The sequence below is a fragment of the Zonotrichia leucophrys genome, chromosome 2, assembly GCF_028769735.1.
Source record: "Zonotrichia leucophrys gambelii isolate GWCS_2022_RI chromosome 2, RI_Zleu_2.0, whole genome shotgun sequence".
NCBI classification, from domain to species: Eukaryota; Metazoa; Chordata; class Aves; order Passeriformes; family Passerellidae; genus Zonotrichia; species Zonotrichia leucophrys.
Genome location: NC_088171.1, coordinates 727,506 through 748,730, shown reverse-complemented (window position 1 = coordinate 748,730; position 21,225 = coordinate 727,506). Strand labels below are relative to the sequence as shown.

The 21,225-nt window shown below is 60.8% G+C and overlaps 2 protein-coding genes across 14 annotated transcripts in view; one reads left to right on the top strand and one right to left on the bottom strand.

Moving 5' to 3' along the window:
- MAP4 (microtubule associated protein 4) overlaps positions 1 to 11,348 on the top strand; it is a 155,690-nt gene extending 144,342 nt beyond the window's left edge. For 9 of the 11 annotated variants that reach the window (XM_064703711.1, XM_064703713.1, XM_064703715.1 and 6 more), the window contains 4 exons: positions 4,180 to 4,261; positions 6,765 to 6,877; positions 8,999 to 9,173; positions 9,425 to 11,348. In XM_064703711.1, coding sequence (XP_064559781.1) covers positions 4,180 to 4,261; positions 6,765 to 6,877; positions 8,999 to 9,173; positions 9,425 to 9,429 — 375 coding nt within the window. In that variant the 3' untranslated portion in view covers positions 9,430 to 11,348. The remainder of the gene's footprint in view (positions 1 to 4,179; positions 4,262 to 6,764; positions 6,878 to 8,998; positions 9,174 to 9,424) is intronic. The other 2 variants (XR_010439036.1, XR_010439035.1) reach the window with 2 other exon arrangements.
- Positions 11,349 to 16,034: 4,686 nt separating this feature from the next.
- DHX30 (DExH-box helicase 30) overlaps positions 16,035 to 21,225 on the bottom strand; it is a 31,207-nt gene continuing 26,016 nt past the window's right edge. For all 3 annotated transcript variants that reach the window (XM_064703709.1, XM_064703706.1, XM_064703707.1), the window contains 8 exons: positions 20,717 to 20,923; positions 20,333 to 20,414; positions 19,554 to 19,747; positions 19,318 to 19,477; positions 18,965 to 19,122; positions 18,410 to 18,513; positions 18,194 to 18,333; positions 16,035 to 17,714 (listed from right to left, as the gene is read on the bottom strand). In XM_064703709.1, the coding sequence (XP_064559779.1) occupies positions 17,479 to 17,714; positions 18,194 to 18,333; positions 18,410 to 18,513; positions 18,965 to 19,122; positions 19,318 to 19,477; positions 19,554 to 19,747; positions 20,333 to 20,414; positions 20,717 to 20,923 (1,281 nt within the window). In that variant the 3' untranslated portion in view covers positions 16,035 to 17,478. The remainder of the gene's footprint in view (positions 17,715 to 18,193; positions 18,334 to 18,409; positions 18,514 to 18,964; positions 19,123 to 19,317; positions 19,478 to 19,553; positions 19,748 to 20,332; positions 20,415 to 20,716; positions 20,924 to 21,225) is intronic.

The window sequence follows — 21,225 nt, the reverse complement described above, 5'->3', positions numbered from 1 at the left end:
TGGGCTGGTCCGATTCTCTGGGCTGGTCCTGCTCCCTGGGCTGGTCCTGCTCCCTGGGCTGTTCCTGTTCTCTGGGCTGGTCCTGCTCCCTGGGCTGGTCCTGTACCCTGGGCTGGTCCTGCTCCGTGGGCTGGTCCTGCTCCCTGGGCTGGTCCTGCTCCCTGGGCTGGTCCTGTACCCTGGGCCGTTTCTGCTCCCTGGGCTGGTCCTGCTCCCTGGGCCATTCCTGTTCTCTGGGCCGTTTCTGCTCCCTGGGCTGTCTGTGACCACACAGGGGTGAGGATGTGCCTGGTCCTGGGGCTGAGCTCACCCCTGACCTGCCTGGAGCCTCCATCCCCAGAGCAGATCCATCATGGCCTGGCAGTGCCTGTAACTCTCCCCTGGCTCCCAGGGCCAGCTGGAGCCACACTCATTCACTCCTTGTTTCATAAAAGGTTCTTTGGAGCAGGCAAAGACTCTGGGACTTAACCTTTGAGCTGAGATTAATTTCTAAATTTAAAGGCTGCCGGTATCTCTGGCAGCAGGGCTGAGCTTATTAAAATAGAAAGTTAATCTGGTGGTGTCTGCAGCTTGGTTTGGGGTGTGGGGTGCTCCAGGTGTCTGCCAGGTAAGCCAGGTTCTCTGTCCAGCCCCTGCAGGCTGGGAGAGCACGAGCAGGGGGCTCAGTCCCTGGGGCAGATCTGTGCTGCCCTGACAAACCTGGCCTGGTTTGGCACAGGGCTGGGTCAGCAATGCAAAGTTTGGGTGGTTTCAAAGGCACTGAAGGACCTGAGCCCAAGGAAGTTTGTTCTGAGATGTTTAAATATCCTGGTTCCCAAGCAGGGATGTCCATCTACCATATCTGCTGAGGTGCCCAGTGACACAAACCCTGCTCAGGACCTGCCTGTGGAGCCAGCTGGGGCCACTCCTCCTGGGAACTCCATGGCCAGCTGCCTGAACCTCTCCATGACTGATTTTTCCACAGATCTTTGCAAGTGGCAGCCAAATGTGGGTTCCTGACACCTGCTTCCCTCCAGGCTGGCTGCCAGGGTGGCCAGAGATGCTGAAGTCACACATGTGCCACTGAACCCAGGCTGCCTTCCCACATCCCTGCTCTGGGGGTTTGGGATTTGTGGCTCTCTGCTGTTTCCATGATTTACACTGTGTTTATGGGAGTGTTTCCCATGGAAATGCTCCCACAGGATACCTGGGAATGCTGGCCTGGAGCCCTGGTGTCCATGGGGAGCCCTCGGGGGGTTTGGAGCCCTGATTCTGTTCCTGCTGCCTGTTCCCCTGGTGCTGTCCCAGAAGGGCCCTTGGCCCCCCTGTGGCAGCTCTGGAGCAGCTGCTGGCATTTCCCTGGCCATGCTCTCCAAGGAGCTGTATTTCAGAAACCACCTCAGTGCTGCCACCTTTACCTTGCTGAGCCTTTCAGGAGCCTCACAGGGGCCTTCCCTGCTCCTCCAGGCTGCAGAAATGGGGCTGGCATGTGGGGGTCCTGCCTTGCCTCATGAACTGTGTCATGGAGTGTCCTTCTGCTCATGAGTCACCATCCTGTCCTTCCCTCTGCACTGCCAGCCATTCCCAGCCCTGGGCACAGCTCTGTCCCTGCTTTCCTCTCCTCTCCTCTCCTCTCCTCTCCTCTCCTCTCTCTCCTCTCCTCTCCTCTCCTCTCCTCTCTCTCCTCTCCTCTCTCCTCTCCTCTCCTCTCTCTCCTCTCCTCTCCTCCTCTCCTCTCCTCTCCTCTCCTCTCCTCTCCTCTCCTCTCTCTCCTCCTCCTCCTCCTCTCCTCTCCTCCCCTCTCCTCTCCTCTCCTCTCCTCTCCTCTCCTCTCCTCCTCTCCCACACCCTCCTTTCACCACTGCACTTTTGCTCCTTGCTCAGCTCCCTAAGCAGCTCTTTATTCTGCATGTTCTGAACCAAAAGCTCATTCCCAGGCTCCAAATGCTCCCAGAGCAGCTCCAGGAGAGCATTCCCAGCCCTCCAGCACAGGCAGTGTGGATGATTTTCTTTTATTCATTTTTGTATCTTCCCCCTCCCTTTGGAGCACTGTGGTGTTAGTGACCTCTTCAAAATGTTTCCTTGCTCAGGTAGTTGTGGTGATCACTTGGGATAGAATTCCCAGTGTTGGATTCCCAGCTGGGTCTGTCTGGAAGGTCTGTTCTGGTCTGGGCCTTCAGGTGGAGCTTGCAGGATCCTGTGGACAAGTGCTGTGGTTTAGAAACAATTCCTGATTAAATTTTAGGAGGGGATGGCCATGGGATGGTTTGGGTTGGGAAGGATGATTGAGTGCCACCCCTGCCATGGCAGGGACACCTTCCCTGTCCCAGGCTGCTGCCTGCCCTGTCCAGCCTGGCAGGGACACTGCAGGGTGGACACTGTGCTGTGCCACCCCACCCCAGTGGCCCCTGGCTGCCCACCCTGCCCTCTGCCCATGGAGATCATTCCTGTCCATGCCCAAAAGCAGCAGCTGCAGTTGCTGCTCACCAGAAACACAAACAGTGCAGTTCCTGGGCAAAAGGGTTGGATGGTTTTTGTTTAGTATTTCCCACTCTCAGAACCACTGAGGTTGGAAAAGATCCCCAAGACCATGGAGTCCAACCTCTGAGCAAGTTTTCTGTTCCAAGACAGCAGAACAGAGTGGATTTCACAAAGTGCAGGCAATGTGTGGGTGAAGGAGGTTTGGGAAGGAGTTTGGAGTGTCCCTGTGCTCCCCTGGCCTTTGGCCTGTCCTGCTTGGCTGCTCTGGGATGTGGGCAGGGACACACAAGCTAACAAGAGCTGGGGCTCAGTCCCCACTGAGCCAAACCCCAAAGTTTATTTCTGGCTCCAGAGTCTGTGCTTGGCTCTCTGAGTGCAATCCCAAGGTGCAAACCCAGCTCCTGCTGAAGTGCTACCAACAGACCCTTCCCTGAGCGTGGGACAGTTTGGATCTCAGGTCAGGAACCACAGCTGGTAACAAACAGCAGATTTCCAGGGCATTCTGTGAAATAAATTTCAGCTCAGCTCAGTTCTGAGCAAGCAAGGACTGCTGATTAAAGCTGTAGTAACTTTACTCCTGAGAAAACCCAATCAGGGTCTGTGAGTGACCTTTGGAGGGTGTCCCTGAGCCGGGGATGTGGGACCTGGCAGGATCTGGGCTGGGCTGTCCTGGGGCTCCTCCCTGGGCACAGAGCAGCAGGATCCCTGATTCCCTTGGAGGAGTTCTGGCAGATCCTCCTGAGAGCTCCAGTAACCTCCCAGAGCAGCTGCTGGTCAGGGAATTCTGCTCATATTGGAAAGGAAATCCTTGGGTTTCAAACCTCTGTGACCTGACCTGGAGCAGAACTGAGCCTGCAGCTCCCAGCTGGTGGCTGCTCTCACCCCTGGCCTTGTCTTGGAGAGGGGTGGATTGCTGGAGCAGGGCATTCCATCAGGGCACCAGATCCCTGTGAGAATCCCAGGCTGCTTGGAGTGGAGAGACCTCAAATCCCACCCAGTGCCACCCCAGCCATGGCAGGGACACCTCAGAGCCCACCCAGTGCCACCCCTGCCATGGCAGGGACACCTCCACTGTCCCAGGTGCTCCAGCCTGGCCTTGGGCACTGCCAGGGATCCAGGGCAGCCACAGCTGCTCTGGGAATTCCATCCCAGCCAGGAATTCCCAATTCCCAATCTCCCATCCATCCCTGCCCTGTGGCACTGGGAGCCATTCCCTGTGTCCTGTCCCTCCATCCTTGTCCCCAGTCCCTCTCCAGCTCTCCTGGAGCCTCTCCAGGCCCTGCCAGGGCTCTGAGCTCTCCCTGGAGCTTCTCCTCCCCAGGCTGTGTGTGATGGTGCAGAACAGCAGAGCTGGTGGCACAGCCCTGGCCTGCAGCTGGGCTCCCTGAGGTGGCCCCAGGCCATGGCTGTGTCCCAGGCTGGGCAGGAGCCCTGTGGGGATCCTGGCAGCAGATTTGCCTTTTATTGTCCTGTCCCAAGGCTGTGCCCCAGCCCAGCCCTGTGATGGTTCTGTCCCTCTGTCCTGCTCTCTGTCCCAGCTCTGTCTCACTTTGGCTCTGGGTGATCCCAGAGCTGCAGTGGCTCAGGAATTGCAGGCAGGATTCTGGGAATCTGCAGGAGGAGGGATGAGAGCAGGGACAGGCTCACAGAGCACAGCCTGAGGTGCCCTCTGGCTCCAGGGCTTTCTCTGTGCTCAGCTGCTGCTTTTTGTCTCCCCAGGTGCAGATCCAGAACAAGAAAGTCGACCTCTCCAAAGTGTCCTCCAAGTGTGGATCTAAAGCAAATATCAAGCATAAGCCAGGTAGGAATTTTGCCATTTCCTCATTTGCCTGTAAGTTTTGTCACTTAAACACAGCCCTGGATTGGGACTGCAATAGTTTTAGGGGCTTGTTGCTTTCAGGGGATGTCCCCAGTGCTTGTGGAAATTTCTAAAAATGCTTCTTCCACAGTTCCTGGTGGTTTGATGAGCAGAGAGGGGGATTAGGAGATGTGGGATGTCCTCTTGCCTGTGGAGATAATCTACAGCTTTGATTGATTTCTGCCTTTCCTCCTTATTTGAGAAGGAACACAGGGATGCTTCCACAGTCATTCCAGGAAGCTCCATCCATGCTCACAGAGGCTTTGGGGCACTCAGAACATCCCAGGATGGTCATGGGACATGGCAGGATAAAGGAAATTCCCTGCAGTCCTTCAGAGCACATACCAGGCTCCTTTTAGCCTTGAGCCCACAGCAGCTGCCTCACATGGAGCCCTTCTGGGCCCAGGGTGGATTTTCTGGGATGAGTGTGGGAATTACCTGCTCCCCACTGAGAACACAGCCTGAGTTCCTGGGAGTCTCAGGTTTGTCCCCAAGCCCAAGGGGCTGGAGCTGGAAGCCCCTGGCTTGGCCTGAGGGATGGTCAGCTCAGTGTCCTTGGGCTGATGGTCAGTTCAGTGTCCGATGCTTGTGGTCAGTTGGTCTTGCGGCCTGATGGTCTAGTTTCAGTTGTCCTGGAGCTGATGGTCAGTTCAGTGTCTTGGAGACCCCTGGTCCCTGGGCACATTCTCCAGCCGGGAGCGCTGCTGCCAGCATGAGGGCCAGGGTTCAGTGCCCAGGCTGGGAGGGAGCCCCTCAGGGTGGGAGGGAGCCCCTCAGGCTGGGAAGGAGCCCCTCAGGCAGGGAGGGAGCCCCTCAGGGTGGGAGGGAGCCCCTCAGGCTGGGAAGGAGCCCCTCAGGCCGCTCTGTGTCCCCCTGGGAGTGCCCTGCAGGCTGCCCAGGCTGCCAGGTCAGAGCAGGGCACTCCCTGGCAGGAGCCCTGGCTCCAGGGGCTCCCGGCCCTGGGAACGCGGTGCCACGGGTGTGACCTCTGCCAGCTCAGTGCTGGGCAGTGACAATGCAGTAACGAGCTGGGGGTGACAATCAGTGCCTTGTCCAGGCCTGATGGGAGCACTGCCACCCTGCCAGGGCTTCAGCTGTGGCACCAAAGCCCTTGCTTTGCACCATTGCCCGTGCCAGGCTTCCAGGGCAGAGCTGAGGCTTTAATGATGTCGCTGGGAGGCAGAGCTGTGCTCAGCAAGACTTGAGCTGGGCTTTGGAGAAGCTGCTGGATGGGCACTGCAGCCAGGGAAGGGTGGCCCTGTCCTTGCAGGGGGGGTGAAATCATCCTCAGGATCCAGGATTCCAGTCTGTGGGATTGTGCACTAGTTTGTCAGTAAAAGAGGCAGCACTGTGATCAGAGGGATGGAGCATTCCCATGGCAGGAAAGGCTGAGAGAGCTGGCATTGCTCAGCCTGGAGAAGGGAAGGTTTTGGGGTGACCTCACTGTGGCCTTCCAGGACCTGAAGGGAGCCAAGGAAGATGGGGAGAGGTGACTTCCAAAGGCCTGGAGTGCCAGGACAAGGGGAATGGCTCCCACTGCCAGAGGGCAGGGCTGGATGGGATACTGGGAATTAGGAATTGTTCCCTGGCAGGGTGGGCAGGCCCTGGCACAGGTGCCCAGAGCAGCTGTGGGTGCCCCTGGATCCCTGGCAGTGCCCAGGGCCAGGCTGGACAGGGCTGGGAGCACCTGGGACAGTGGGAGGTGTCCCTGCCATGGCAGGGCTGGCACTGGGTGATCCTTAAGGTCCTTTCCAACCCAGCCCATTCTGGATTCTGTGATTAATGGGAATCCATCTATATCTAATTTATCTAATTCTATCTAAATATATCTATATCTATATCATCTATATCATCTATATCTATGTATAGGAATCTATCTATATCTGATTCTGCAAGCTATTCCATTCTGGAAAAACCTTGCTGAAATTCTCAGCTGTGTTTGTGACCTCCACGTTCCCTGCAGTGTTCCTGCAGGTGGGGTGTGCCAGGGGAGCTGCCCAGGCAGGCAGGGCTGCCCAGGGATGCCAGGGCTGGAGCAGCAGGGGAGGAGGGCAGGGACACAGAGGAGCAGAGGTGCCCTGGCACTGCTGGGAGCACAGGTGGCTGAGCTGGAGGGGCCTGGGCAGGGACAGGGACAGGGATGGGACACAGCCTTGGAGTGGCACCAGTGAGGACAGTGAGGGTGGCATTTCACACCTCTGCTGGAGGAGGCAGCCTCAGGAGCAGATCCAGGGAGTTCTCTCCAGCCTGTCTGTCTGGATGTGCAGCATTCCCCAGGGCCCTGTGTGCTGGCAGGGCTGGGAATCACCAGCTTTGGTCTTCCAGAACTTTCCTGAGGCAGGGACTGTGGAACTTGTCCTGTCCCTCCTCTGAGGGCTCCCCAGGGGCTCCTGGGTGGGACTGCTGGGACCTTCCCCAAACTCAGCCCTGCTCTCTGTCCCTGCAGGCGGAGGAGACGTCAAAATCGAGAACCAGAAGCTGAACTTCAAGGAGAAGGCCCAGGCCAAGGTGGGATCTCTGGACAACGTGGGACACTCACCGGCCGGAGGGGCCGTCAAGGTGAGGGCAGGGACCTGGCACAGCCAGGAATGGCTCTGATCCAGTTCTTGTCCTTCTGCTGCTGCTGTGCAGCTCCTCCTCCACAGCCTGGTACAGCCTCCTTGCTCCTGGGGCCTGTGCTGTGCACCCCTGGGTGGGGATGGAGCCCAGGACAAGGATGGCTGGAGAGAGCTGGACCCAGCTCGGGGTGCCTGACCCTGCTGGGCATTCCCAAGGGCTGGCACTGCCCATCTCCATCCTTCCTCTTGGAACCTGAGAGCAGGGATCACTGCTGGCTGGGGGCCCAGCAGAGGGGCTGGCAGGGGTTGGCAGGGCTGTGCCCAGCAGAGGGGCTGGCAGGGCTGTGCCCAGCAGAGGGCTGGCAGGGCCGTGCCCAGCAGAGGGGCTGGCAGGGGCCGTGCCCAGCAGAGGGCTGGCAGGGCTGTGCCCAGCAGAGGGCTGGCAGTTTCACCCCCAGTGGAAGCAGCTGAGATCCACATGCTCTGTGCTCTGTGCTGGAGAGGGCACCTGGCAGTCTTGGGAGCATTTCCAGAGCCATGGAATGCCCTGAGCTGGAAGGGATCTGTCCAGCCCATCCTTCAGCCCTGTTTTGTTTGTGTGGGGATGAGAACAGAGCACAGCTCTTGGGCTGATTCATCCCTTCTCCCACAGGAGCACAAACTGTCCCCAGCCTCGGCTCTGCGTGTTCCAGGTCTGGCTGCAGCAATGGGACATCTGTGCCCAGGGAGGGGACATTCCCTCCCCGAGGGATGTGTGGGCCTGGCACAACCCCAGGGAACTGGGAATTGTGCTCAGGGAGCCACTGGAAGGGACTTGTGACACCCCTGCCATGGCAGGGACACCTCCCACTGCCCCAGGCTGCTGCAAGCCCTGACCAGCCTGGCCTTGGGCACTGCCAGGGATCCAGCTGGACTGGGTGTCCCCACCTTGGCTTGTGTGAGGCTCTGTGTGTGCAGGAAGGGCTCAGAGCTGGGCTGAGCTGCTGTGTTGAATTCTGGGGGCGCTGGAAAGCAGCAGTGCCAGTCCTGGGGCAGCAGGATTCCCAGGGGGATGGAGCTTGGGCATTCCTGGCAAAGCAAGGGCAGAGGGCATGGCCACTGCTCAGGTTCTCCCAGCTCCAGCCCTGTCTGGAAACTCCATCCTGGCAAATCGTGGCTCAGGGAAGGCTGGAAGGAGCTGGAGAAGCTGCTCCTGCATGGGAAGGGATCTGGAACTTTCTGTAACAGAATTCCAGTGAACTGCAGCTCCTGGTGTGTACACTGGTGTGTGCTGGGGAGTTGAGGGTGCTTCCACCCAACTTCCAGATTGTCACCTGCTCAGGTTCAGTCTGACTGTGGTGTCATCTCAGATTCAGTCTGGCTGTGACTGTGGGCTGTTTCCCCTCCCTGGGTGTCAGTGCTGCTGCTGCTGTCCCAGGGCCTTGCCAAGGGTTTCTGTCACCCCAGGGCAGCAGAGCCCCCTCCAAGGGCAGGAGGGCTCAGCTCTGCTCCAGGCCCAGGGACAGCTGCTGAGCCCAGTGGGATGAGCAGCTCTGCTGTGGGACCAGAGCAGGAGGGGACTCTGGATTCTCCCTGAGCTCTCAGTCCTGGTCCATGGCTCAGCGTGGAGGGGAAAGGGGCTCCTTGTGTGAGCCTGGCCCTGCTGGTTTGGGACCCACCAGGAGCTGGGAACACGGAATGCTGCAGTGGTTTGGGGTGGAAGGGACCCTGAGGATAACCCAGTGCCACCCCTGCCATGGCAGGGACACCTCCCAGTGTCCCAGGGTGCCCCAAGCCCTGTCCAGCCTGGCCTGGGGCACTGCCAGGGATGCAGGGGCAGCCCCAGCTGCTGTGGGTGTCCCCAGGCCATGATGCAGTGTCACAGCAGTGGCCCCACAGGCAGCCCTCGGCCCCAGAACACGGGGGTTTGTCCCTGGCATTCCCTGTGCCAGCTGTGAGTGGGGCAGCTCAGCTCCGGGACCCGAGGGCACCCGGAGGAGCTCCAGGGCCCGGGGTCCGTCAGACCCCGCAGGGCCGGGCAGGATTTGCTTTCCCAGGAGCGGAGATTGCCGCTGCCATCCCCTCCCGTCCCTGCACCCTTCCCTCGCCGTGGTACTGACCCGTGGCCGCGCTGTCATTGCAGGAGGGCGGCGCGGAGCCGGCGCAGCTCCCGCCGGCCAACGGAGCGGGGCCGGAGCCGGGCGCGCTGCCCGCGGCCCCCGCGCTGCGGGAGAACGGCGTGGGGCCGGCCCTGGCCGCCCTCGGCACCGCCGACCAAAGGGAAATGCAGAGCCTCGACACTCACATCCAAGAAACAAGTAAGTGCCGGGGCCCCGCCCGGGGCCGGGGGGAGGGAGCCCCGGGCGCGGCGGCGTCGCTGCCACCGCAGCCCCCGATCGCTGCCAGCGACGTCTGCGGGGTTGTCGTGCCTTGCTTTTAATTCAGAAAATTGCCTTTTATCTTCCAGGCATCTAATGATGACATTATGGTATCGTCTTCCATTCCCCTCCTGTCCCTTGTCTCCTCCTCTCCCCGTGTCCCCTTGTCCCCTGCCCTTGTGTCGCTGCAGATTGAGTCTCACAAGCTGACGTTCCGTGCGAAGGCCAAGGCTCGAACGGACCACGGAGCGGAAATCGTCGTCTCCAAACCCCCCACCCTTTCCAGCAGCACCTGCCCCCGGCGTAGCACCTCCGCCAGCGACAGCCTGGGCTCCGTCGCCTCCCGTCACCGCCGCCGGCCGCGCCCTCCCAGCAAGGCTTGTGACCCCCGGCCCCGCTCCGCGCCCCGGGGACCCCAGCTTGGCCCTCTTAACCCGGCCCTGCCTTTAGGTGGGAAGGGGCCGATGCTCCTCGGGCCCGCCCGGGCTGGGGTCCCTCGGCGGCCGGGCAGGGCTCCCCTCCCTCCTGCTCTCCCTGCCCTGCCCTCCCGCTGGCCCGGGACTCCGGGGGTTGCTGCGCCTCGGGGCCGGCCCGAGCGGCTCCGGCCGTGCCAGGGCAGGGCAGAGCAGAGCCCTGGCTGCGGGGCCAGGCCGAGTTAACAGGGATAAGCTGTGATCTTTCTTTCTGTCTCTTTTTTTAACCCCTTCCCTCCTCGCCGCTTCAGTTTCTGCCGCCTGTGGGATGCTGATAAATCCCCTCCACACTCGTTAGGCTGTTTTAACTGTTGACTTGAACCTTTTATTCTTTGTGACGAAGTGTTGATGATTTATCGTGTTCGAACCCGTGCTAAGTTTCCTTTTCTCTTTCCTTCTTTTCCGACCCGTAGGAGAGTAGGGACATTTAACCGCTGCTGCCGTGCTGGCTTCTTACTGACATATCCAGCCGTTGTAACTTCTTTGTTGTTGTTTGGGGTTTTTTCTTTTTAATATTTTAAAACGATGGAGCGAGTTCATGGGATTAAGCCATGTCCGGAACGAAAGGCACAGGAATGTGTAAAGGGCGAACTTGCTGTGAGAGCTCAGGTGGAGCCTGTGTTGACCTCGAGATGTGTAATTGATGCTCGAGATGTGTTAATTGACGCTCGCGAGCCCTCCGCGGGTGCCTTCTGCCGAGGTGGTTTATTTATTAGCGGCACGGCCGAGCCCCGGGGTTTGTCCCGTTTTCCCGGGCGAGGCCGGAGGGAGCAGGAGGCGGCCGTGGCGGGGCCGGGGTTGCGGGGCTGCAGCAGGTCCGTGGGGGTGTGGGCAGTGTGGGCAGTGCGGGCAGTGCGGGCAGTGTGGGCAGTGTGGGCAGTGCGGGCAGTGTGGGCAGTGTGGGCAGTGCGGGCAGTGTGGGCAGTGCGGGCAGTGCGGGCAGTGCGGGCAGTGCGGGCAGTGCGGGCAGTGTGGGCAGTGCGGGCAGTGCGGGCAGTGCGGGCAGTGCGGGCAGTGTGGGCAGTGTGGGCAGTGTGGGCAGTGTGGGCAGTGCCCTCACTGTGCTCACTGTACACTGTGGGCAGTGTGGGCAGTGCGGGCAGTGCGGGCAGTGTGGGCAGTGCGGGTGCGCGGTTTGGGGCGTGGAGGGGGACCCGAGCGAGCCGGGATGGGCAGCGCCGTGCGGGCAGCAGGAGCAGGAGCTCATCCCGGGGAAAGCAGGGCAGGGGCGGTGCCAGGCAGGTGCAGCTCTGACTAGGAAGGAGATCTAAAACCACTCTTGGAGCTCCTCGTTTCAAATGACACTAAAGAAACGAAATGTAAATAAATTCAAACAAAAGTGTTCTTGGGTGGTCGAACTAATTTAAAGAAACAAAAAAAAAAAGGCAAGCAGAATAACAAAACACTGGGATCAAAGAGAGCTGAACCAGGCGTGTGCTAAGGGGGGCTGCTCCAGGAGGGGACAGAGGGAAGCCTGCAGCTTCTCGTGCTTGTGGGAGTATTTCTTTGGGAAGCCAACAACGACACGATAACCCGGAATCTGTATTTACACACAAAGATTCTTATTGCACTTGTATTTTTTATATTAAAGTTTGCATGGTTTCTAATAAAATGGCATTAAAATGTACTAGTTTGCATCAAAGTCGTCTGGTAGTTTCATAAGTGCTTTTTCATCTGAATACAAATTTAAACGATGCAGATTTGCACCTGAAAGGGGCGGTTATATATACCCAGAGACCTCCCAGTGCTTCCCTTCCTCTTCCTCCTCCTTTTCCTCCTCCTTTTCCTCCTCCTCCTCCCCACCTCCCCACTGCCCTCCGCATCCCTGTGACCCCAGCGGGGCCGGCGGCCGTGCCGTCGCTCCGTGCCCTCCCGTGTGTCCCTGTGTGTCCCCGGCGTTCCCGGAGCAGCCACGGCCGCCGGCCCGGCTCGGAGGAGGAGCTGGAGCCCTGCTCGATCCCCGTGTGCCGGTATATATCACTGCCCTCCCGTGACGCTTCCTTCTTTCTGAACTGCTAAATTCTACACACCAGCTTCAGCTTGGCAGCCTTGCCTTTGCTCTGGTCGATTTTTTTTTTTTTTCCAACACTTGAATTGAGGGAGAATTAAAGGAGAGGAGAGGAGCAGGGTGAGCCCCTGGGCAGGGCGGTGAGCCTGGAGCCTGGTTCCCAGGCTGGAGCCTCTGTTCCCAGCCTGTGACCCAGCCGGGGTGGCCTCGGCAGGGCTGGAGCCGAGCCCCGGGCTCACCGGCCGGGAGGGGCGCTGGGAGCAGCGTTTGTGAGCTGGCGGCAGCCGGAGATGTGCGGGGGCAGCCAAAGAGGAGGTGCAGGCTGGGATGTCGTGTTCCTCTCGCTGCTCTTCCTGGGGCACCCCAGGGATGGTGGCCTGGGATGCCCCGGGATGGGATTCCCTGGGATGTCCCGGGATGGGATTCCCTGGGATGTCCCGGGATGGGATTCCCTGGGATTCCCAGGATGACATTCCCGGGGTCCCTCAGGATGACATTCCCAGGGTGCCCAGGTGAGGCCCCGGGCAAAGGGAAGCAGCCGGTCCCGGTTCAGGGACTGCAGGAGGAAAGCAAATGGCAACATTGCACTTTATCTTCTGAGATTGCAAAAAGCAAACAGCCCTGCCCCGCTGCAAAGGGACAGCGACATCACCTTCTCCCTGCACTGCTTTTCTCCGATTCCCGATGATTCCCCGAGCGCCGGGCGCGGTGGCTGCGTGCGGTGCCCAGGCTGTCCCTGCCCAAACCCCGGCCCAGCTCACCCCCGGCCCGTGCTTCTGTGCCACTTCTCTAACACTTGTTGTGCCTGTGTTTAGCTGATGAACTAAATCCAGATACACTAGTTTGCCGTGGTGTTTCTAGGGCAGCTTCAGTTTTAATACGGATTTCTTTTTTAACTTTATTTTGAGGAAGCGGCTGTACATATTGCTAGGCTGGGAAGGAGCCGTGTGTGGTGGGAATGACTTTAGTCTCCTGTCTGGAGAGATGGGATGAGCTGGGTAGTGCTGAGACCTTAACGCTGCTGGGGAAGGGGCTGCGGGTGCCGGTGGCTCCATCGAGGGCTGGAGGCAGCGAATCCGGGGGGAAACAGGAGCTGAGCTCTGAATGAGATGCAAGTTGAATGTACACGTTCCTGTCCCGAGCTGGCGCCGGGGGTCCTGGCTTTGGCCGCACTGGGGGCACTGTGAGCTGGGCAGGGGCTGAGCGGGGCCACGCTGGTGGCTGGCTCCGGGCAGGATGCTCGGCAAAGGCCTTTGCAGAGCTCAGGGCGGGGAGCGGCGCTCTGGAGGGGCTGAGCTGCCGCAGGGCTCGGGGGAAGCGGCGGGGCCGGGTGCGAGCTCCACCCCGGCGGGGCCGCGCTTCCTCCGGGCAGCCGGAGCCTCCCCCGGCCGGCAGCCGCCGGAGCCCGGCGCCTCTCGGCATATCAGTGGCATCCACAGTTCTTTGGGCTTTTTGTACTGTTAAACAGCAACATTCGAGTAACCGAGTTGGTGGGCTCGAGGCCGCGGCCGCCCCAGCGTGGCTCCCGCTCGGCTCCCGGCCGCAAACTGAATGTAGTTTTCTACGCTGCCCCTCGCGCTGTCCCCGCGTAGTGTGGTGTGTGAGGGGCCCCGGGCCTCGCGTGTTCGTGTCTAGGCAGAATTCCTACTTTTCTTGGAGCTTGGTGTCGGTGGCATCCTTGGGGTGACGGGGCTCCCCTGAGGGCAGGGCCGAGTCCCCGCGGAGCCGCGGCCCCGCTGAGGCCGAGCGGCCGCGCTGGGGCTCAGCAGCCTCAAGGCTTGGAGAAATGTCCCCGAGGCCGAGCGGCCTCCAGGCTGAGGGGAAATGTCCCCCAAGGGGCTGAGCGGCCTCCAGGCTGAGAGGAAATGTCCCCTGAGGCCGAGCGCTCAGGCTGAGGGAAATGTCCCCAAGGCCGGAGCCGGCCGTGAGGCGGGTGTGGGCTCAGCAGCCTCCAGGCTGGGGAAATGTCCCCAAGGCGCTCCGGTGGGAGTCCCCGGAGGGCGGGCGGGGCTGAGGGAGTCCCGAGCGGCGCGAGCGCCTCGGCTGAGGGGAAATGTGCCCAGGCCGGCGGCCGTGGCTGGGCTCAGCACTCAGCTCAGCATGCCCCAAGGCCTGAGCGGCCCTGCAGGCTCCGGCCACGCGCTGCAGCCAGCCTGGCAGCGCTCCCTCCCCCTCGCACGGGTCCCGCCGGCCGAGATCACACACGAGGCCGCAGCGCCCCTCGCCGTCCCCGCCCGGCCGCCCGCAGCCCCCGCTGTCCCTCACGCAGAGCACCAGGAGCGAGCGCAGTGACCGCGGGCTGGGGCGTGCGGCCGGGCAGGAGGGCTCGGGGCAGCGCCCCGGAGGGCGATCCCGGCCCTCGGCTCCCTCGGGAAGCCACTCAACCTCTCTGCCTCAGTTTCCCCATCTGCAAAGGTGGGGGGGATTCAATTTTACCTCACCGGGCTGTTGTGAGGCGCGAGCAGCGCGTGACGTGTTCTCTAAATGTGACGTGTTATTATTATTTTGTGTCATAGGATTATTGGATTATTCTGCAGGGCGTGCCGGAGGAGGGGGGACTGCGCTGTCCCCGCGCCGTGGTGGGGAGGCTGTGAGGGGAGGTCAGTGCTCGGTGTGAGGCAGCAGCTCAGGGGGCAGCCCAGCGGTTGCTTCTGCCTTTGTGTCTCCCCTCCCTGGGGGCTGTACGAGCGTCGTCTCCTTAGCAACATTTCCTGACTTGATGTTGTGATTCTTACTATTGTAAAGGGTTGAAATAAAGCTTCTAGATGTTCCTCCTCAGGCTGCTGTGGCTCTGTGGGGCGGGAGGGCTGGGCGGGGGGCGCCAGCACAGCCTGGGGCTCCTGATGTGGGGCTGGCTAAGGAAGGCGCTGAAGGAATTTGGGTGTTTGATTTCAGCCACAGGAGAATTCCCATCCTTGGCTTTGCTCTGCAAGCCTGGGCTCAGAGGGGACGGGGCTTTGGGCTGACATAGGTGCTGTGGGAGCCCCTGTGCCCAATGCCACAGCTGGAACAGCTGGCACAGCCAGAGGTACCAGCAGGTGCCCCTGGCCACTCACACAGATAAAGGAAAGGTTTCCCACCCTGGCTTGGACCTGATCTGAGACCCCAAACAGGACTGGGAGCCAAGTTCCAGGTCCCCGTGCCTGGAGCAGCTGCTCCTGTGCCCTCCTTGAGCGCTGCTGTGGAAACAGCCCCAGCCCCATTGACCCTCAGCTGCCCCAGACACGGGAGCACTGGGACAGCCTGGCCTGGCCTCCTCACACACGGGCACCTCTGGGACAGCCTGGCCTGGCCTCCTCACGCGTGGGCAGCTCTGGGACAGCCTGGCCTGGCCTCCTCACACACGGGAGCACTGGGACAGCCTGGCCTGGCCTCCTCACACACGGGCACCTCTGGGACAGCCTGGCCTGGCCTCCTCACACACGGGCACCTCTGGGACAGCCTGGCCTGGCCTCCTCACGCGTGGGCACCTCTGGGACAGCCTGGCCTGGCCTCCTCACACACGGGCACCTCTGGGACAGCCTGGCCTGGCCTCCTCACACACGGGCACCTCTGGGACAGCCTGGCCTGGCCTCCTCACACACGGGCACCTCTGGGACAGCCTGGCCTGGCCTCCTCACACACGGGCACCTCTGGGACAGCCTGGCTTGGCCTCCTCACACACGGGCACCTCTGGGACAGCCTGGCCTGGCCTCCTCACACACGGGCACCTCTGGGACAGCCTGGCCTGGCCTCCTCACGCGTGGGCACCTCTGGGACAGCCTGGGCTGGCCTCCTCACACATGGGCACCTCTGGGACAGCCTGGCCTGGCCTCCTCACACACGGGCACCTCTGGGACAGCCTGGCTTGGCCTCCTCACACACGGGCACCTCTGGGACAGCCTGGCCTGGCCTCCTCACGCGTGGGCACCTCTGGGACAGCCTGGCCTGGCCTCCTCACACGTGGGCACCTCTGGGACAGCCTGGCCTGGCCTCCTCACACATGGGCACCTCTGGGACAGCCTGGCCTGGCCTCCTCACCTGTGGGCACCTCTGGGACAGCCTGGGCTGCTTTCTCCAGGCACCAGCAGCACCAGGACATGTCCCCCCAGCCGCCCTCCCTCAGTGCCAGCCCCCTGTGCCCCCTGTCCCCTCAGTGTGGCTGGGGTCGGTGTGGGGGCACAGCATGGCCCTGCAGCCCCTCACTGCCCCAGGGCAGCTCTGCACCTCTCCCAGCAGAGGAGCAGCTGTTACTGCTCTTCCCTACCCAGGGAAAGGGAAAAAATTCAAAACTTTGCAGGGGAAAAAAAAAGAAAATAAGAATGAAGAGGACAGAGGCAGTTCCTACTCTATCCCTTTTTATTGTCTTTAATCTATGTTGTAAAAAGATCCAGTATCACATAACAGCCACGGAAGTATCCCAATATCACACTAGTTCGGAACCATTTAGACAATAGCTTAGTCTTTTTTTTTTTTTGTATTTTTTTTTTCTTTTTTTTTTTAAACCTGCTGGAAGGGAAAACCATACTGCCCATTATACAGGCCAAAAGAAACAAACACTGGTCAAATAATAGTGACAACCTCAAGCAAGTGAAATGAAGATGAGCAGTTTGGAGTGACCCCAGGCTGCAGGACTCCAAGGGCCCCCCACGGCCGGGGGCAGCGGGGCCTGGGAAGGGCCCCCCGGGCCTTGTGCTGGCACAGCCACGGTGCCCTAAAGCCCATGAGCAGGAACTTAAATGGTAGAACTGGGAGAACCAAAGGGTGGCCCCGGGGCAGGAGCCCCTGTGCCATGGAAACGGCCTCGCTCCCATTCCCGGCTGCAGGTACAAAGAGCGTAAGAAATGGGAATAAAAAGAAAGGAGCCCGGGCCCGGGGGGCACAGCCCTGGGCCCGAGGGCTCCCGTTACAAACCCCGACCCTCACAACAGCCCTGTGAGGTAGGTCACTGTCTTCTTCGGACAGAGAATCCAAGGCAAAGCTGGGATTAAACTCCAGATTCCTCAGTGAGTGCTGTGCCTGTCGCAATCCTCCTTCCACAGAAATATGGTCCCTGTTCATAGAAAACAAAGGATTTTGTGCCTCTGCTCCTGGCTTCCCGCAGGAGCGGCGCTCACAGGCAGCCTGGCAGCTACAATCACGTCCTGTGTTGCACAAGGGACAGGGATCCGGCCTCCTCCACGTGGGGAGAACAGGAATTTAAAAAAAATCATAGGAACAACGCAAGAGGACGAGAAGTACAGGCAGGTTGGGAAGGACGAGTCACATCTCACACTCAGACGCCACGACTGTGCTGGGGCTGGCAGGGCCCCTCGGATCCTGTGTGGAATTCCTCTCCATCCGGCGCTTTCGGGGCTTCCTCCACGCGGAGCGGAGACACCGATCAGCGATCCCCTCCCTGCCGGAGCTGCTGCATCGCCATCCTGGCACAGCCGGGACATCCGTGCTCCTCCTGGGCCCGGAGCAGCTCTGGCCCCGTGGGGAGGGGGCAGAGGAGGGCCCGCAGCAGCCGTGGCCTTGCTCCCGGTCAGGGGCGGGCGGAGGAGGCGGGTGGGCGTCCACGGGCCGGGCTCCGTCGGCACTCCCAGTCCATTCCCGGCGGGACTGCGCTGCTCTTCCCACGCGGTGACCATGCACGGAGCCGACAGCAGGAGATTCAGACAACATTAATCTTCTAGGATGGAGAGAGATGACTTCACAAGGGATAAATAGAACTTTATTTAAATAAACATTTGTGAACATCTTTATACAAATTACAAGTCCCCACACGAGGCTGCAGCTCCGCCTACGAGCCGAAGCTGCCGGGAGGGCCCTTGAGCAGATCCACCAGGATGTCGAGCAGTTGGCTGTGCTGGTGGTGCAGGTCCCCGGGGATCGCGGCCATCTCGTAGCACAGGCACGTCTCCACCATCTTGGAGAGGGACACGCGGAAGTCGCGCAGCAGGCGGATGGTGTACGAGTCCCCCTCCAGCACCAGCAGGTCGCTGTCCGTCAGGGACACCGTCGCTCGCCAGCCGTCATCTTGGGGGAGGAGAGCGTGTGAGGGACCGGGGCTGCTGGGGCTCCTCTGCTGCCCCGAGGCAGCTCCTGCCCACACTCCTTTGAGCCGCTCCGGCAGCTCCACAAAAGCCAGGCAGCTCTGAGCACACACTGGGATCCTCCTGCTTTCCCACAGGAGGTGACTGATGGCATAGCCCTACTGTGCTCGTGGGCTAGAGACCGACTGCAGCACTGCCAAAACCCCACAGGCTGAACAGACACATCCCCAGGGACAAGTGGGATCCTGCCAGCTCAGCTCCTTCCCCCAGGATGATCAGGCACAGCCCTAAGGCTCAGCCTGCCGGGGCTGGCTTTGTCTCCCTGCAGAGGGCAGCTGGCAACAGCTCACAAACCATCGCCTCTACGGCCCTGCCACCAATGCATGCCCAGCCTGAGAGCCTTGGGAAGCGGGAACTGGGCCCAGGGAGCAGCTGGAGCAGGCTGGGCACCCGAGCACTCACCTCGCACGTGGATGTCGGTGTCAGTCATGAGCAGCACGGCCAGCGGGTGCACCTGCGACGAGTCGCGCACGAAGACGCCGCCGTTGGACTTGACGGCCATGAAGTAGGTGAGCCAGCGGCTGTAGAGCTTGGATGCCTCCCTGCAGGAGCAGCTCTGTCAGCCTGGCCAGGCCCTGGCACAGCCACTGCCCCGTGGGACCCCTCCCCATCACCCACCTGTTGATGGTGGACTTGTGCAGCAGCACGGTGCCGGCCTTGGTCCGGTACGCGTAACTGTTGGGCTTGAACTTCCCCTGGCGTGTCACCTTGCCTTGTCTCACCTGCCACGGGAGGGGACCGTCACACACCTGCACCAGCCCTGAGAGCCACAGCCCCCCTCTGACAGGGGGAGGGGATGATGTCCCTGCACTCCCAGCAGCTCCAGGGGTTAGTGGAATGTTCTTGGGGTGACCACACCTGGCAGTCACCCAGTGCCACCACAGACAACACAAGGAGGAAGATGCCACCTCAGGCAGCAAACAGGAGAAAAACGCCACTTCAATGGCTCCCAAACCCAGCGATGAGAACCTAAACATGGACCTAACACAAGCTGGGGTGGCCACTCCTTGTGAACGGGGATCGGGGACAGCACTGGAGCACAGGCCAGAGCCCAGAGCAGGATGCCTGGCTTGGACACTCACTCCCAAGAGAGCAGAAGCTTCTCTGGCACCTCAGCACTTCAGTGCCACCTGCTGTGACAGCCACCCCCAGAGAGCAATGGCAGTGCAGTACCTGGATGAGGTTGGGGTAGAGCCCAGCCATGAGGACACCCTTGACCAGTTCCTCCTCCTCACTGTACTGGTTACACACGGACGAGGGCATGGTACAGTCAGACGGGGATGACACCAGGAAGGCTTCATAGAGGTTCTCAGAGAACTGCTTGACAAGGCCTGAAGAGAGGAGACAGCCCCAGGGATGAGATTCACCCTCTCCTTCCCCCATGGAATGAGCCACCTGAGCAGGGCAGCACCAGCCCGGGCTGGGGCAGGAGCCCTGTCCTGGTCCCGCAGTCACCAGGCCAGCACAGCCCACTCGTGCCCCGTGTCCCTCCCTGCTCCGCACCCGCCTGGTGGCTCAGAACTCACCGTTGATGAAGCGCAGGCTGGGCCCGTACAGGTAGTAGTCCTGCAGGTAGTTGTCCCTGGCGCGGCTGTCCCTGCGCCGCAGCACCTCCTCCCAGCCCGCCACCGCCCGCACGAAGGCCAGGTGGTCACTGCCGCTCTCCCGGCTCAGCACGGCCTTGGCCTGGGACAGGGACACGGCTGAGCCACGGGCAGCCCCCGCGCCAGCCGTGCCCCCGTGCCGGGGGGCCGCTGCTCACCTTGTCCACCTCGGCGCGGTTCTGCAGGCTGCTGCTGAAGGGGTCCCGCGTCAGGCACGACACGATGACCAGCAGCGGGTGCAGGCAGCGGTAGATGGAGGCCAGCACGATGGCCTTGGCCAGCCGAGGGTCCGTGGAGATCTGCGCCAGGCGCTTGCCCAGGGTGGTCAGCGCTTCCCGCTGGTCCAGCACTCCTGCGGGAGAGACACCCACGTGGCACATCCATCAGCTCAGCCAAAACTGGGGATGGGAACTGCCAGGGCTGGGAAGATTTGGGGTGACCTCCAGAAGAGGCACAGGGGCCTGCAGTAAGCACCCAGAACCCCCCGTGTCTAACTGAGTTCAGGACACAGAAACGGCTGTCACAGCCTCAGGAGCATCCACAAGGCCCAGCCTTGAACTCCAGATCACCACTTCCCTTCCTTCTGTCACCCTCTCTGAACTCCAGATCACCACTTCCCTTCCTTCCGTCACCCTCTCTGAACTCCAGATCACCACTTCCTTTCCTTCTGTCCCCCACCTCTGAACTCCAGATCACCACTTCCCTTCTTTCTGCTGCCTCCCCTTTATTTTTTAACCTTGGAAAGTTATCCCCAATTTTTAAGCAAAGCAGTGTGGGAAATAAAACAGCACAGGGCACGTGGTTTGGGAAAGTCACTGTCAACTGCTATCCCTATCCAGGGACAATCCTGCCCAGTCTGCCCCACAGCAGCCTGTGCCAAGTCCCACTGTCATGCTGAGAACAGCAAACGTGTTTCCAGGACACAGAATTAACTCACCAATCTCCTGCAGCAAGATCACAGCTTCATCCACAGCTTTGATGTCAGGGCTGTCCAGAGCCTTGGACAGAAATTCAACTGCCTGCAACACAGCAGGGGAAGGGAAGAGGGAAAAAGTGAGCAAGTTTCCCATACAGCTGTGAGAGCCCTCAGGAACCCAGACTGCAGCACAATTCCCTCTTTGTCCACCTCCAGGGATATGAGTCAGCCCTCTCCATTCCTTCAAGCCTCCACACACACTCTGTGATCTCAGGGAGATTTCCTGCTCTGAACTTCCCTGGACAGCACCATGTTAAACTCAAGCCATCAGCACTCTGGGTTCTGCCCGCTCTGCCCCTGGGGCTCCACAAACCCTCTCAGTGCCCGCAGCCAGGGCCCGCTCACCGTTTTCTCTGGCATGTGGATCTTGGCCTGCACCACCAGGTTCTCCAGGGGCGTGCGCAGGATCTCGGGCACCTGGTACGTGGGCATCTTGTCCAGGCGGCTGCGCGGGAACAGGTGGTAGGCAAAGCCCGACTGGCAGCGCCCGGCGCGCCCGCGCCGCTGCACCACGTTGGACTTGGACACCCACACGGTCTCCAGGCAGGACACCTGTGGGGACAGCACAGGGTGAGCCCTCCCACAGCTCACCTGCTCACAGCACGGACCCCCAGCCTGCTCTGGGCTGGAAGGGACCTCAAAGCCCATCCTGTTCTGCCCTGCCATGGCAGGGACACCTCCCACGGCCCCAGGCTGCTCCCAGCCCTGTCCAGCCTGGCCTTGGGCACTGCCAGGGACCCAGGGGCAGCCACAGCTGCTCTGGAATTCCATTCCAGCCCCTCCCCACCCTCACAGCCAAGGATTCCTTCCCAGTATCCCATCTAGCTCTGGCAGTGGAAGCCGTTCCCTCTTGT